The sequence below is a fragment of the Oncorhynchus tshawytscha genome, linkage group LG33 (genome assembly GCF_018296145.1).
Source record: "Oncorhynchus tshawytscha isolate Ot180627B linkage group LG33, Otsh_v2.0, whole genome shotgun sequence".
In the NCBI taxonomy this organism is placed as follows: Eukaryota; Metazoa; Chordata; class Actinopteri; order Salmoniformes; family Salmonidae; genus Oncorhynchus; species Oncorhynchus tshawytscha.
The window spans coordinates 2,929,246-2,946,084 of record NC_056461.1 but is presented as its reverse complement, the minus strand read 5'-3'; the positions used below and the strand labels follow the sequence as shown (position 1 = coordinate 2,946,084).

General features: G+C 46.7%; 1 protein-coding gene across 1 annotated transcript; it reads right to left on the bottom strand.

Moving 5' to 3' along the window:
* Window positions 1-302: 302 nt before the first annotated feature.
* On the bottom strand, window positions 303-11,687 carry LOC112231474 (myomegalin-like). Its single transcript, XM_024398227.2, has 14 exons — window positions 10,350-11,687; window positions 9,940-10,074; window positions 9,715-9,834; window positions 8,619-8,711; window positions 7,715-7,927; window positions 7,191-7,361; window positions 6,647-6,757; window positions 6,358-6,495; window positions 5,966-6,145; window positions 3,655-3,849; window positions 3,337-3,528; window positions 1,325-1,457; window positions 956-1,135; window positions 303-816 (listed from the first exon to the last, which is right to left on the bottom strand). The coding sequence occupies exons 1-13, from the start codon at window positions 11,442-11,444 to the stop codon at window positions 987-989; spliced, it is 2,925 nt and encodes a 974-aa protein (XP_024253995.1). The 5' UTR covers window positions 11,445-11,687; the 3' UTR covers window positions 303-816; window positions 956-986.
* Window positions 11,688-16,839: the final 5,152 nt, after the last annotated feature.

The following is a 16,839-nucleotide window of genomic DNA, read 5'->3' as shown; positions in this document are numbered from 1 at the left end:
ACAGTGTATGACCGCTGGAGGATTAGTTTTAAGTCTAATACTAATGGAGTCGCCAATGACTAGGGTTTTCAATTTGTCAGAGCTAATGGCAGGAAGCTTCGGCGTCTAACCAATGTTGGAGGTCGGCTGTTGGAGGTCCTGACGAACCATGTCCAGCTAAAGCATACGGAGTGAAAAAGGTGAATGAAAAAAAGTTGAGTGAGGGAAAACTAAAAATATAAACGGTAATTAAAAAGTAAAAACCGTAAAGTTGTCAGGTAACAAAGTAAGGTTGGCAACAAAACGCACAGCAACACGTAAACAAGTCTGCAAGTTGTTTTTCCTTTTTAATTAATTAGTAAACATTTCTAAGAACATAGTTCCACTTTGACATTATTGTGTGTAGGCCGGTAACAGCAAATTAAAACCTTAAAGGGTTGAAAAAACAAACGTATTGAAGTAAATGTATTGCCCAGACACCCAATTTCCTTTTACAATTTACAACGAATGCAATACATGGTTTCAACTTTAAAGCCACGCTCAAGAGTGGAACAGGTGGTGATGGATAAGTTCAGTTCAAGGTTAGTCAAATGGATTAACCCTATGAAAGCTACCCGTGAACCCAAATGGCACCAGGTAACCTAATGAGCCTGTTTGAATGTGTGTATGAGTGTGTGTTGATTAGTAGCAGTGTGTGAAGATGCCACTGGCCGTCCACTCATTTATAATCTTGTCTTTGGTCCCAAGGGTGGTGGTGAGGGAGTCTATACTGACCGCCTGGACCTCGATACGCTCCTTCAGCTCTGACAACACTGACTCGAGATCAGCTAGGGACATCTGGAACACAGGAAGACATCAAGGTCAGTTTTGTGTTTTTCCATCTAATGGTTAAATATTAGGATTTGTGGAGGGTAAGATGATTCTAGATCTGTGCCTAAGAATGACGAGCCAACAAAACACCCAAAAAGTGACACACCTTGAATGAGCAGGGGTGTTCGTGTGTTCTTTTAGTTCACTTTGAGGTCATTCTCCCTCTTCAGAGCCTTGTTGAGAGCATCAGTCTTCTGAGCTAGCTCCTTCTTCAGGATGACCAGAGTATTCTTGGTGAGAGGGACCTTCTCCATGTTGTCCTCGTTGTTTTTCTTGGAGAGCTGCGCTACAGAGAGGGACAGAGCAGTTGAGGACAATGTTAGTGGGTTACCTTTCCCAGAGAGACTAAAGAAAGCAATGTTCAAAGTTTTCCCCCGTTTCCTGAATGCTTTGAAAATGCCTTCGTCCTCAGCTTGAAGTCAAGTCTCACATTACTGGTGACTTGCCTGTAGCTCAAGAGATATGAGTTTCTCACCTTCCCTCTCCTCCAGCCTCTCCTGCAGAACTTTGATGGTCTGTCTGATCTCCATCACCTGGGGCGGTGCAGGCTCCTTCTGCCCTAACTCAGCCAGGAACTGGTCTCTCTCCTGCCCACGCTCCAGAAGTTTCTTGAAGAGGAAATCAAATGTTTAACACACTGGAGCTCTCTTGTTCATAACCTTGCAATTGAATAACCTTGCAATTATCTTTATTCAACGTTATTCTACGAGGAGCAATTATTGCAAGGGAAATCAGGGATGATGTGTGCAGGCCAATGACGTGCGCAGGCTTTTGTTCTAGCCCAGCATTAACACACACATTTTTTTATTTTTTTATTTCACCTTTATTTAACCAGGTAGGCTAGTTGAGAACAAGTTCTCATTTACAACTGCGCCAAGATAAAGCATAGCAGTGTGAACAGACAACAACACAGAGTTACACATGGAGTAAACAATTAACAAGTCAATAACACAGTAGAAAAGAAGAAGAGGAGAAAAAAAAGAGTCTATATACATTGTGTGCAAAAGGCATGAGGAGGTAGGCGAATAATTACAATTTAGCAGATTATGGGTATGGGGATGTGGTATGTAAATTGGGTGGGCTATTTACAGATGGACTATGTACAGCTGCAGCGATTGGTTAGCTGCTCAGATAGCAGATGTTTAAAGTTGGTGAGGGAGATAAAAGTCTCCAACTTTAGCGATTTTTGCAATTCGTTCCAGTCACAGGCAGCAGAGAACTGGAAGGAAAGGCGGCCAAATGAGCTGTTGGCTTTAGGGATGATCAGTGAGATACACCTGCTGGAGTGCGTGCTACGGGTGGGTGTTGCCATCGTGACCAGTGAACTGAGATAAGGCGGAGCGTTACCTAGCATGGACTTGTAGATGACCTGGAGCCAGTGGGTCTGGCGACGAATATGTAGCAAGGGCCAGCCGACTAGAGCATACAGGTCGCAGTGGTGGGTGGTATAAGGTGCTTTAGTAACAAAACGGATGGCACTGTGATAAACTGCATCCAGTTTGCTGAGTAGACTATTGGAAGCTATTTTGTAGATGACATCGCCGAAGTCGAGGATCAGTAGGATAGTCAGTTTTACTAGGGTAAGTTTGGCGGCGTGAGTGAAGGAGGCGTTGTTGCGAATAGAAAGCCGACTCTAGATTTGATTTTAGATTGGAGATGTTTGATATGAGTCTGGAAGGAGAGTTTACAGTCTAGCCAGACACCTAGGTACTTATAGATGTCCATATATTCTAGGTTGGAACCGCGGGTGCAGGCAGCGAACGGTTGAAAAGCATGAATTTGGTTTTACTAGCGTTTAAGAGCAGTTGGGGGCCACGGAAAGAGTGTTGTATGGTATTGAAGCTCGTTTGGAGGTTAGATAGCACAGTGTCCAAGGAAGGGCCAGAAGTATACAGAATGGTGTCGTCTGCGTAGAGGTGGATCAGGGAATCGCCCGCAGCAAGAGCAACATCATTGATATATACAGAGAAAAGAGTCGACCCAAGAATTGAACCCTGTGGCACCCCCATAGAGACTGCCCTCCGATTTGACACACTGAACTCTGTCTGCAAAGTAGTTGGTGAACCAGGCAAGGCAGTCATTAGAAAAACCAAGGCTACTGAGTGTGCCGATAAGAATATGGTGATTGACAGAGTCGAAAGCCTTAGCCTGGTCGATGAAGACGGCTGCACAGTACTGTCTTTTATCGATGGAGGTTATGATATCGTTTAGTACCTTGAGCGTGGCTGAGGTGCACCAGTGACTGGCTCGGAAACCAGATTGCACAGCGGAGAAGGTACGGTGGGATTCAAGATAATATATAATAATAATAACCAAAGTGTCTTCCATTTTTACTGCGTATGAGTTGGGCAGGAGCAAAATCCTACACATAGTGAAGCCAGCACCCATCTAAATCCTAAACTCTTAAAAATGACCCCCACACTTTACAGTCATTTTTTTACAATGCATCTAACCAAATAACTGAGTAGCGCTTTCGGTCCCACTTACGTTGATGATGGAGTCCTTCTCCGTCAGCAGGGCCCTGAGCTCGGCAGTCTCCAGGTAACCCTCCTGTGTTGCCTCAGAACTCTGTTTCTCTGCCAAGGCCAGCTGCTGCTGCCGGACAAACAGCTGTCGCTTCAGCTCCTGGATCTCCTGTGTGCGCTCAGACAGTGTACGGTTATAGTGCTCCGCTGACTCCTGGTAAGACAACACAGACATGAGAGATCATAAAACTACACCTCCTGTAAAAATGACATGTTATTGGGTGTAGATGAATGTGTCTGAGACAGATTGGAGGATATGAACATGTGTGTGTGTGTATACATTGAGCAGCTGGTCGTTGCTGCTAATGGTGGACAGCAGGCCCTCCACGGTGCTCTTGTTGTTCTCCACCAGCCTCTCCCGGGCCTTGACTGCCTCTGCCAGCATGGCCTCTGTCACCTTTAACCTCTGACCCATCTGCTCTGCAAGGTCACAGGCCTGAGACTGGGACTGACTAAGCAAGGCATTCGCCATCTCCTACACACAGAGAGGGCGATGGAGAGACACGGAGAGAAAGAATGAGTTGAATATATATTTTTGTTCAACCTTTATTTATCCAGCTTTGTCAATTGGAGAAAAAACTTTTTTTCCAAGAGTGACGTGATCTAAGATGGCAGTATATTATTACTGTATGACTGTGTCGAGTGAGTGTCCATTTTTGTGGGTATTTGTTGTGAGTATATTGCAAACTGTGTGTTTGTCTATGTGTTATGTACAGTTCGAGGCAAGCCGGCAGGGTAGCCTAATGGTTAGAGCTTTGGACTGGTAACGGAAAGGTTGCAAGTTCAAATCCCCAAGCTGACAAGACACAAATCTGTCGTTCTGCCCCTGAACAGGCAGTTAACCCACTGTTCCTAGGCTGTCATTGAAAATAAGAATTTGTTCTTAACTGGCTTGCCTAGTTCAATAAAGGTAAAATAAATAATACAAAAATTCAAGGGTTTCTCTTTATTTTCACTATTTCCTACATTGTAGAATAATAGTGAAGACATCAAAACTATGAAATAACACATATGGAATCATGTAGTAACCCCCAAAAAATGAGATTCTTCAAAGTAGCCACCCTTTGCCTTGATGACAGCTTTGCATACTCTTGGCATTCTCTCAACCAGCTTCACCTGGAATGCTTTTCCAACAGTCTAGAAGGAGTTCCCACATATGCTTAACACTTGTTGCCTGATTTTCCTTCACTCTGTGGTCCAACTCAACCCAAACCATCTCAATTGGGTTGAGGTCGGACGATTGTGGAGGCCAGGTCATCTGATGCAGCACTCCATCACTCTCCTTCTTGGTCAAAGCCCTTACACAGCCTGGAGGTGTTTTGGGTCATTGTCCTGTTGAAAAACAAATTATACTAACACTAAGTGCAAACCAGATGGGATTGGGTATCACTACAGAATGCTATGGTAGCCATGCTGGTTAAGTGTGCCTTGAATTCTAAATAAATCACAGACAGTGTCACCAGCAAAGCACCCCCACACCATCACACCTCTTTCCTCATGCTTTACGGTGGGAACCACACATGTAGAGATCCTCCATTCACCTACTCTGTGTCTCACAACGACACGGTGGTTGGAACCAAAAATCACAAATTTGGACTCATCAGACCAAAGGACAGATTTCTACCGGTCTAATGTCTATTGCTTGTGTTTCTTGGCCTAAGCAAGTCTCTTCCTCTTATTCGTGTCCTTTAGTAGTGGTTTCATTGCATCAATTTGACCATGAAGGCCTGATTCACGAAGTCTCCTCTGAACAGTTGATGTGGAGATGTCTGTTACTTGAGCTCTGAAGCATTAATTTGGGCTGAAATATCTGAGTTGCAGTTAACTCCAATGAACTTATCATCTGAAGCAGAGGTAACTCTGGGTCTTCCTTTCCTGTGGCGGTCCTCATGAGAGCCAGTTTCATCATAGCGCTTGGTGGTTCTTGCGACTGCACTTGAAGAAACTTTCAATGTTCTTGACATTTTCAGGATTGACTGACTTTCATGTCTTAAAGTAATGATGGACTGCTGTTTCTCTTTGCTTATTTGAGCTGTTCTTGCCACAATATGGACTTGGTCTTTTACCAAATAGGGCTTCTGTATACCAACCCTACCTTGTCAGAACACAACTGATTGGCTCAAACACATTAAGAAGGAAAGAAATTCCACAAATAAACTTTTAACAATGCACACCTGTTCATTGAAATGCATTCCAGGTGACTACCTCATGAAGCTGGTTGAGAGAATGCCAAGAGTGTACAAAGCTGTCATCGAGGCAAAGGGAGGATACTTTGAAGAATCTCAAATATAAAATATATTTTGATTTGTTTAACACTTTTTTGGCTACTACATGATTCCATATGTGTTATGTCATAGTTTTTATGTCTTCACTATTGTTCTACAATGTAAACATTTGTCAAAATAAAGAAAAAACTTTTGACGGGTACTGTGTGCCTACGGGGGTATGTACGTACTGTAAGTATGTGTCTATGTGTGAATGAATGAGTGGGTAGGTGGGTGGGTGGGTGAGTGAGTGGGTGAATGAGTGGGTGGATGGGTGAGTGAGTGCATGCATTAGCATGTTTCTTAGTGCGTGTCTCAGCAGCCTACCTCCATGTCCTTGGTCTTGCACTCCAGGCAGAGCTGCAGCTGGCTAATGATGGCATCCTTCTCCTTGCAGGCCCAGTTCAGGTTGTCCTCCACGTCCTGCTTGGCCTGCTGCAGGTTTTTCAGCATGTTCACAAGGTACTGTAGCTCCACGTCCTTCTCCTTTATCAACGTGTCAAAACGCTGGAGTTCGGGAGAGAGAATATGCGTTAGTCCAAGAGGTGTGAAAAATAGTGCCGTCTGAGACTTCATTGAACATGCTTTTTACTCCAGGAGTATGGCAAGGTGTAGCTATCACCATCAAATCCTCTCAGATCTCCACAAGTGTCTAGGGATTGCAAGCAGTGTGAGCACTGAGCAGTCAAGGTAGTGTGAACAGCACTAGTGGTCCCTACATTGATGGTGTCCTCATTGTAAGACAGCAGTTTGTTGAGTCTCTCCAGGTCCCTCGCCTTCTCCCTGAGTGACAGGTGCAGCTGGTGGATCTCGTTGTCTTTCTCTTCTAGAGCCGCAAACTTATCATCCAGCGTTTCCTGTAGAGGAGCAATACAACAGGCTGATAATGAAGACTGTAGATGCTTACAACATTCTTTGTCAGATGAGACAGATCTAGAACACGAGAGAAAGTGTGTGTGTGAGTGAGTGAAATATTTTATTTTAAAAATACATTGATAGAAAGCACACCTCCAGAGCCTTCTCTTTCTGTTTCAGTTGTTCTTGTAGCTTCGACAGCATGGTGTCGCTTCCCCCAGGACTTCTGCTCTGTTCCATGTCTCTTGTTATGTTCATGTACTCCTGAGAGGAAGAGAGAGAATAGACAGAGAGAGGAGGTAGAGAAAGAGAGAAAATAGTGTGAAAGTTAGACAAGGAACAAGATAGAATAGAGACAGAAAAAAAAGAACCCGTCTCCGAGCCAGCACCAGTCACCGTGCCAGCACCAGTCCCCGTGCCAGAACCAGTCCCCGTGCCAGAACCAGTTCCCGTGCCAGCACCAGTTCCCGTGCTAGCACCAGGTCCCGTGCCAGAACCAGTTCCCGTGCTAGCACCAGTTCCCGTGCCAGAGCCAATTCCCGTGCTAGCACATCGCCTTTACCTAGTTTCACCCATAGAAACTATAGAATTGGCCTCTCCAAATGGTCAGGGTTAGAGGCTCTAAACCCCTTCTATAGATTATATTTCTAGACTATCCATTTCTTCTTCACTGCCCTCCTGCATTATATCTCTCTACCTGCAGCTGCTGCTCCTTGTCGGTCAGGCAAGTGGTGAGGCGCTGGATGGTGACCTCATGGCCCTGCAGCCTCCTCTTGGTCTGCTCCAGCAGCTCCTGGTACTGCTGCTTCAGGCTGCTCTCCCTCTCGCCCAGCTCCCCGGTCAGTTTCTTCAGCTGGTTCTGCACCTCCTGGGGGTTAGAACAATGCCACTGAGTGGTTGCATTGAAAATACGTATTTTCAACGACTTTTCAACCAAAACCACATACAGTATTTTCAACGTCTTGTGCTCATAAGGTACATTGATTACAGGTAGGGTCAGGAGTTTTCTTTCCTGGTCGGGTCACGTGGTTAGCAAAAGCACAGAAAATAAGTCACCCTCATATTTTGGGCAAAGGGCTTTGGGTAATACACTCTGCATTATATTACATAAAACCATGTAGTTATGTGGTAAAAAAATAAAACAGCAGACCTGCTGCCAGCTTGCCGTTATCAAAGTTTTCCCTCACAATGACAGAATAGAAATTCCTCCCGTGGGCTTACATTCAGGGCCTTGTCGACCTTCTGCTGCTGCAACTCCTCCAGCTCCTGGTCCAGCTGCTCCTTGGCCTGCTGCAGGTCGGACAGCTCCTGCTTCTGCCTGCCCAGGGAGCGCTGCAGCTTCTGGGCCTCCAGCAGCTTGGTTTGGTGCTCCCCTTGGAGCTGGGCCAGCTCCTCCTGCTTCTCCATCAAAAGGTTCTGGTGCTCCTCCACACCCTAGGGGAAAGCATGGAATTAGGATACAGTTAGAGAAGCAGGAGACCTCTTTTTTGTCTTTTTAGTGTGTGGTGTACATGTTGAGTCTGCATTTGTGACCTTTTGTAAACACTCATATACTGTACACACATTCAGTCCCCCCAGGACTTCAGGGGGATTTTATGTGATATTTGCAGACAAAAATGTTTGATTCTACTGTGACAATTCTGACATTTTGCATGGCAATATGCAGGGATTTTGTCCAATTTGTCCCGAAAATGCACTGAAAAGGGAAAAAGTTTGATTGGGTCTTGATTGAACCATATGAGGTAAATGTGCATTGTCTGGTTGAAATTGCGAGCCCTCTTTTTGAACTATGGTGATGTGTCAGTTTTCTATGTAATATTGATTTTAATTTTTTATGTGGTAACATTGCAGTGATTGGTCAAATTTGCAATCCCTTGCAAAATATGGGGAGAATTGTTAATTTTGCAAAAAGGTTTTGATCGCGGAATCCTGCAGGGACAGCACATTGGCATTACAGCAGAGTAGCAGAGTTACAATGCCTTTATAGGTGTTTAGCTAATGACATCATATGACATAGCAATCCTGACTGACGTGGCACACAGCCATTGGTTGATGAGTTTAGTGCGACTGCAATGTATTGAGCCTGGAACGGGACCAATGCTAAGTGTCTGGTCTGACGTCTTGCCTGGTATTTGTGGAGCTGGGCTTTGTGCGCCGTCTCCCTGGCTTTGACTAAAACCTCGTCCCTGTCCTCAATCTCATGGTACAGCTCTTCAATCTGGAACAGACAGACAGACAGGCAGGCAGGCAGGCAGGCAGGCAGGCAGGCAGGCAGGCAGGCAGGCAGGCAGGCAGGCAGGCAGGCAGGCAGGCAGGCAGGCAGGCAGGCAGGCAGGCAGGCAGGCAGGCAGGCAGGCAGGCAGGCAGGCAGGCAGGCAGGCAGGCAGGCAGGCAGGCAGGCAGGCAGGCAGGCAGGCAGGCAGGCAGGCAGGCAGGCAGGCAGGCAGGCAGGCAGGCAGGCAGGCAGGCAGGCAGGCAGGCAGGCAGGCAGGCAGGCAGGCAGGCAGGCAGGCAGGCAGGCAGGCAGGCAGGCAGGCAGGCAGGCAGGCAGGCAGGCAGGCAGGCAGGCAGGCAGGCAGGCAGGCAGGCAGGCAGGCAGGCAGGCAGGCAGGCAGGCAGGCAGGCAGGCAGGCAGGCAGGCAGGCAGGCAGGCAGGCAGGCAGGCAGGCAGGCAGGCAGGCAGGCAGGCAGGCAGGCAGGCAGGCAGGCAGGCAGGCAGGCAGGCAGGCAGGCAGGCAGGCAGGCAGGCAGGCAGGCAGGCAGGCAGGCAGGCAGGCAGGCAGGCAGGCAGGCAGGCAGGCAGGCAGGCAGGCAGGCAGGCAGGCAGGCAGGCAGGCAGGCAGGCAGGCAGGCAGGCAGGCAGGCAGGCAGGCAGGCAGGCAGGCAGGCAGGCAGGCAGGCAGGCAGGCAGACAGACAGACAGACAGACAGACAGACAGACAGACAGACAGACAGACAGACAGACAGACAGACAGACAGACAGACAGACAGACAGACAGACAGACAGACAGGTTAGTGTGATGATGTTACATAAGCCCTCAGTCTGCGTAACACAGATGGCATAGCGTATGGGGAGAAACTATAATGGTCAACATTCTGTCATACATTGGTATATTTACAACAGTATATTATCATTTCACACGATCAAATCGTGTTGTCATGGTCAACACTCATTGGAGAAAGAAAAGCAGTTGAAAAAGCAATATACAAATCAACCTTACCTCTTTTTCTTTCTCCTTGAGCAGCAGAGTGAGTCCCTGGATGGTTTTGTCTTGTTTCAGAGTGTTCTTTTTCTCAGAGGTGAGCTCGTTCTCAGTGTCCTCCAGTTTACCAGACAGCACCTATTAAAACACACCAGGAGTCAGGAACCTTAAGTAGCCAGAACAGTAGATGAATCTGCCTCTAACATGTTAGATTGGTCATTTTCTCTTTCCACCTCAATCTACCTTGTTGTTGTTCTGGGTGTCCTCCAGGGTCTTGGAGAGGTTCTGGTTGGTTGCTCTGAACTGGTTCATCTCCTCACTCAGCTGCCTGTGGGCTGTCTTCAGTCTGCTCACTTCACTCTGATGCTCAGTGAAACCCTGGAAAAGTAAAGCACAAGATTCAGGAATATTCATCAACAAGGAGGGATGAGTTGGCTAACAAAGGACAAAAGGACAGTGCGTTAACAGAGGGATTATTTATATCATTGTGTCCAATACTAGGACACATGGGCACAGAACAGCTTTGAATCCCATTTAGTTTTTGATCTTTAATCATTCAAAACAATGCGCAGCATTCAGTCTAGTTTAACCAGGCTACATTTCCAGGGCCTTTAGATTCTCTACAGAGTAAGGGTCTGGGCTGACTGGACTACCTCGACTCTGAGCGGCATGTAATCATCATTAAACTCCTCAGTGAGGTCCTGGAGGGACCTCCACTCTGCCTCCCTCAGTCTGTGCCAGTCCCAAGGGGTGAGGCTGCGTCTTGGGGGGAGCGGCTGTCCGTCGCTGGGCCTCCTACGCAGTATGGGGATGCGGCTTCCGGGGGCACCTGGCACTGGTGGTCTGGGGATGGAGCGCAGCAGCTGCAGCAGGTCAGAGATGATGCAAGGCTGGGCTCTCTGGGGTGTGGTAGTGCTGGTAGCTGGGCCAACTGAGGGCGAACGCTCCCTCAATGGTATCTTCGACTCTCTGTGCTGTCTCTGTGGCAGGGGGCACAGGGGTTCTGTTTGTTGAGGGGGGTCAAGGTTGAGGGACTGGAGCGAGGCTGAGCGGAGCCTGGGGCCGGGAGAGGTGAGAGTACCCTTGCGGTAGACCAGGTCCAGGTAGATCAGGCTCCTGGAGCGGAGCCGTGATGACTGTAGCCAGGGGTTCTTCACCTGGCACACCGGGCAAAGATCTGTCCCTGCTTGCACCCTCCTGGGGACTGAGCTTGACCGACCTGTGACTCCCCCTGGACCACTCGGTCCACCCAGGAGGTCCATACTCACAGAGCGCCTCCCCCGACCATCCCTCTCCCCCGCGCCTTCCTTGGTCTGCCCCTCTGACGTACACTGCCCTCCCCCGTAATCCTCTGGGCTTCCCCCACCTTCAGAGGACCTCCAGAGGGGGACCTTAACATTGTTCTCTTCCCCCACATTGGGCCTCTTAGGCAAGGGGTTATGGCGTCCGTAGACGTGGGCCACACACTCCTTCAGGTGCTCCCTCTCCTGCTGCAGCTGCTGCACCAGAGTGGCGTGCTCCTCCTGCAGCCTGCCTATCTGCACATCGCACTGCACCACGCGCTCCAGTGTGAACACACACTTGCCGCACAGGAACTCTGAGGCCTGGCCGTCAGGGTCGCGGTCGACCTGGCGCCCCAGCACGTGGGACAGGATGACCTGGAGCTGGCGCTTGCCCAACGGGTTGAAGATCCAGCGGCACTGGCTGCCAATGAGGCGCACGCCGCAAACTCGGCACGGGTCCTTCATGGTGATGACAAGAGATCACAGTTCAGACACACTCAGATAGGCTCCTTGTATAAATGCTCCGATGTCCCACAGTCGTCAGCTTGCCAGTCATGGCACACAGAAAATGCTCTCTATCCATCTCTGTGTCAGTGACAGCGCAGTAAGCTCACAGTTTAGTCCAACACAAATAGTCTACTACAGACCCTAAATAACACTCCGCTGTCCCATGGTCGTCTGCCTGCCAATCATGGAACACAGCCTACTCTCCCTCTCTCTCTGACTGAAGAGGAGAGACTGATAGAGCTCTTCCTGGTGAGATCAGCGTAAGCGTCAAGAAATCTGTCCCTGCTACCTATCCCCTAATCCCTCTTCCACTGCCCCACACATTCAATCAGACTAAATCCCCTGGATGAGACCCGCTGTGATCTCCTGTGTTACGGCTGGCTGCTTTCCTCGTAATCCTGCCCCATCAGACCCCTGGCCTGTCTACCTAGCCTAGCTGCACTCACAAGGACAACAGGCTCTGGGTTGGCCCTAGGTCTATACAGGTGAAGACTGACTTTGACTGGGGGTGGGTTAAGGTGTGGTAGTAGCTGGTACCCTTATCCTTGGCTGTCCTCCTGTAAATCTGATTTATCTCTTTTGAGATTAAGAGATGGCCTCACCTGGTCCTCAGTCCTCTGTGCCACCACCTGCCTCACCTCAGAAAACATGATAGGACCACAGTGATATACTGCCTGACAACTTAGACCTCTATGTGTGTCCCTCTCGGACACGTTCAAACACACACACAAAATCTTCAACAATCCACCTGTGGCCTGGCCTCCTTTACCCACTTAAACCATCTAATCTAATCTGACAGGCAGCCCAGACAGAAAACAACAGGGGTTATATTTTTTTATATAAAGTTCATCTATGAATAACCCTGTGAGGACAACTCTCGCTTGCCGGGTGCTACTGCTGTATTAACCTAATAGCCTAGGCAAAGAGTGTGGAGCAAACATGGGCACTGCCAGAGACAGACTTACAGATAGTGTCCACTCCTACTCTCTTCTGATTTGCTCTGCTCCCCAGAAACAGACACACTCAACTAGAGTGGGCCTCTGTGACATATAGGCTCGGGCAGAGAGGCCCACTCACTCATTTGTAATAATATCTGTAGTTGTGAAATAGATCACCTCCCTTCATAATAAATAACTCAACATACAGTACATGGAAATGTCATTGTTCTTTTGACTGGGCCCTAAGTGTTTTCAGTGCTGCCTATCACCCCTTTGACTTAAATATCTTTACTGTCATTAAACCACATTTAGGCAATGAAAACACACAGCTGTTTCAGAGGACATGGAGGAAGCTTTCCATGTTAATAACTTCTTATGGCTGGGGGGGCAGTATTGAGTAGCTTGAATGAATAAGTTGCCCAAAGTAAACGGCCTGCTCCTCAGTCTCAGTTGGTAATGTATGCATAGTATTATTAGTATTGGATAGAAAACACTCTAAAGTTTCTAAAACTGTTTGAATGATGTCTGCGAGTATAACAGCACTCATATGGCAGGCAAAATCCTGAGGAGAAAACAGGAAGTGAGAAATCTGAGCTTGGTATGTATTCACCACAGTTCCCAATGAAATCTCCTTGAGATATTAATGATGTTGCACTTTCTATGGGTTCCACTAGATGTCAACCATCTATAGAAATTTGAACGAGACTTCTACTGTGTTGTGGGACTGAATGAGAGCAGAATGACTGACTGGCAGTCAGCCATTTTCTGATCACGCGCATTCCTCATGGTATCCACTTGCATTCCATTGCTCATCAAGACACAAAGGTATACTCCGGTTGGAACTTTATTGAAGCTATATGTTAAAAACATCCTAACGATTGATTCTGTACTTAGTTTGAAATGTATCTTTGACCTGTAATATAACTTTTTGAAGTTTTTGTCCGATCTAACGCTGACCAGAATGAGCGATTGGATATGTATTCCAAACGCGCTAACAAAAGGAGGCCTTTGGACATAAATAACGGACATTATCGAACAAAACAAACATTTATTGTGGACCTGGGATTCCTGGAGTGCTTTCTTATGAAGATCATCAAAGGTAAGGGGATATTTATCATGTAATTTCTTGTTTATGTTGACACCAACATGGCGGCTATTGTGACTATTTCTTCTGAGCGCCGTCTCAGATTATTGCATGGTTTGCTTATTCCGTAAAGTTTTTTTGAAATCAGACACAGCGGTTGCATTAAGGAGAGGTATATCTATAATTCCATGTGCATAAATGTATTATCATCTACATTTATGATGAGTATTTCTGTTGAATGATATGGCTATGCAAAATCACTGGATGTTTTTGGAACTAGCCAATGTAAACTCATATTTTGATAAATATGAACTTTATCAAACAAAACATACATGTATTGTGTAACATGAAGTCCTATGAGTGTCATCTGATGAAGATCATCAAAGCTTAGTGATTCATTTTTATCTCTATTTGTGCTTTTTGTGACTCCTCTCTTTGGCTGGGAAAATGGCTGTTTTTATTGTGGTTTGGTGGTCACCTAACATAATCGTTTGTGGTGCTTTCGCTGTAAAGCCTATTTGAAATCTGACACTGTGGTGGGATTAACAACAAGACTACCTTTAAAACGGTATAAGATACATGTATGTTTGAGGAATTAGAATTATGAGATTTTTGATGTTTTGAATTTGGCGCCCTGCACTTTCACTGGCTGTTGTCATATCAATCCCGTTAACGGGATTTCAGTCCTAAGAAGTTTTTAACAACACAGCATCACAATGTCTCCAAGAGGCAAAGCAACTGGTCATCTTATGCAACGATTATCAGATATATTTTTCTTTCAGCAATATTTGGTCTTAGTTTGTGGATGGTAGAATTTCAACAGCTGACAACTGGGCAATTTCATGCCAGGACAGCCCAAAAATAATTTTGCTATCTTAGATTGTTCTGGAAATTGTAATCATGACAGGGATCTAAACTAACTTTTTCAGTTGGTGGCACCAGCACATGATTTGGTCGCACCAATTTCCTTATAAAAAAAGTATTATTGATTTTGACCTGGCCTCTGTCCCATAACGTGCCTGCATTACCATAAAGAACCAGGCTAAGAATGACAAGACATATTTTAAATTAGCATGCCCTTGTGTTTTTAAATTCATTTGGATAGATTTATTATAACAGCAAAGAAGAGCGACTTAAAATAAAGTGCTAAATGTATTTATAGCGGATTTCAAAGTGCCATGTGTTCTTTCCTGCTAAATCCTATAGAGGGCATAATTAGGAAAATTGGTCAGAAAGGAAATAATGTCCAAAATGGAGATTTGTGTTCACAGCAGTAGGTGGCAAGCTGCACTTGGTAATGAACTAAACACTGCCAGCATGTGATAGCTCATCACTGAGATCTTAAAGGGACAGCCACCCTAAATGTCTGCTATGACATTCTAACAAGATGGAAAGTCTGTTCTAGGCGAATGGTTCTTCTGTGTCGTCATCAAGGATGCCTGGGAGCTGCACCAGCCGGTCTACTGGTCGTAGGTAAGTCCGACCTTTGACCTGGATAGCAGCAGATCTAATAAGTCCATCAGCTCTGGGGTAAGTATGAGTCACCTTCCCAACAGGCCTGAGAGCTTGATGGAGCAGAGGGTCCACGATGAGGACCACTTGATCCACAGTAAGTTGTCTTCCATCTTTCCTCCACTTCTGTCTTTCCTGTAGACTTGGCAAGTAATAGTGAACAAACTGGGACCAAAGGTGAACAGCAAGTACTTGGCCATTGCCTCCATCGGCATTTCCCTAGGATGTTACTGGAGTCATGCAAAACTTGAGGAAGAGATGCGTTGTAGCATCCCATGAGTACGAGGCTTGGTGTGACAGGATCTGGATCTGCGACATCGGAGGAGATGTACCCGAGGGGTTGTGCATTCAAGATTCCCTCCACTTTGATAAGCACAGTGCAGAGCACGGTTACAGTGAGGGTCTGTTCCTTGAGTATGACCTTGAGAGCAGTCTTCCCTGGTTTCACCTCTCTTTCCCACATTCTACCAAAGTGAGGAGCAACGTGCAGTGAAGCATATTAGAGACATCAGGAAAGCATCGGCATCCAGGCCCTCCAGGAGGTCCAGGTGGGTGCAGCTGCTGGTCATGCATTTGTAGACGATGCCCCATCTCTTTTCGTTGTGATGTCCAATTTTTATGGTGAATGGTCCGAAACAATCCACTCCAGTAGAGTAGAAGGGTGGCTTGTACAGTCGCATCTTTGGAACTTCAGGTTTGGTGCGCCATATTTGGCATTGCCAACAAGTGTGCTAAAACTTCCGGATGAACTGGAGAGTGGATTGGCCATCCTGTGTAGGGATCTAATTGTTGTGTCATGAGTTCTTTCCATGTATCAAACTTACATCTGGGAACTGAGGACTGGAACTGACAGACACATGTCCGCAGAAGAGTTCACTATCATCGGGCACCCGGTCAGCAGAAGGCATTGAAGGCTACTGATCTTCTGAGTGTTGGAGGAACTCAGGGCCATGGTGCCATCGACGTCGTTGGGCCAGCTCTTTCAAGGTCTTCCCTGAGTGATGTCATCCGCAGGGTTGTTTGCTGTATCCACATACAGTGCATTCGGAAAGTATTCAGACCCCTTGACTTTTTCCACATTTTGTTACATTACAGCCTTATTCTACAATGTATTAAATTGTATTTTTTCCTCATCAATTACCACACAATACCCCATAATGACAAAGCAAAAACAGGTTTTTATACATTTTTGCAAATGTATATAAAAAATAGAAATATCACATTTACATAAGTATTCAGACCCTTTGCTCAGTACTGAGCACCTTTGGCAGCGATTTCAGCCTCCAGTCTTCTTGGGTATGATGCTACAAGCTTGGCACACCTGTATTTGGGGAGTTTCTACCATTCTTCCCTGCAGATCCTCTCAAGCTCTGTCAGGTTGGATGGGGAGCGTTGCTGCACAGCTATTTTCAGGTCTCTCCAGAGATGTTTGATAGGGTTCAAGTCCAGACTCTGGCTGGGCCACTCAAGGACATTCAGAGACTTGTCCCGAAGCCACTCCTGCTTTGTCTTGGCTGTGTGCTTAGGGTTGTTGTCCCTGGAAGGTGAACCTTTGCCCCAGTCTGAGGTCCTGAGCACTCTGGAGCAGGTTTTCATCAAGGATCTCTCTGTACTTTGCTCCATTCATCTTTCCCTCGATCCCAGTCTCTGCCGCTGAAAAACATCCCCACAGCATGATGCAGCCACCAACATGTTTCACTGTAAGGACGGTGCCAGGTTTCCTCCAGACATAACACTTGGCATTCAGCCCCACCCGTGCTCTCCCCTTGTGCCAATAAGATATAGGATATACTCTTCAATCAATTAAGATGCGAATTTT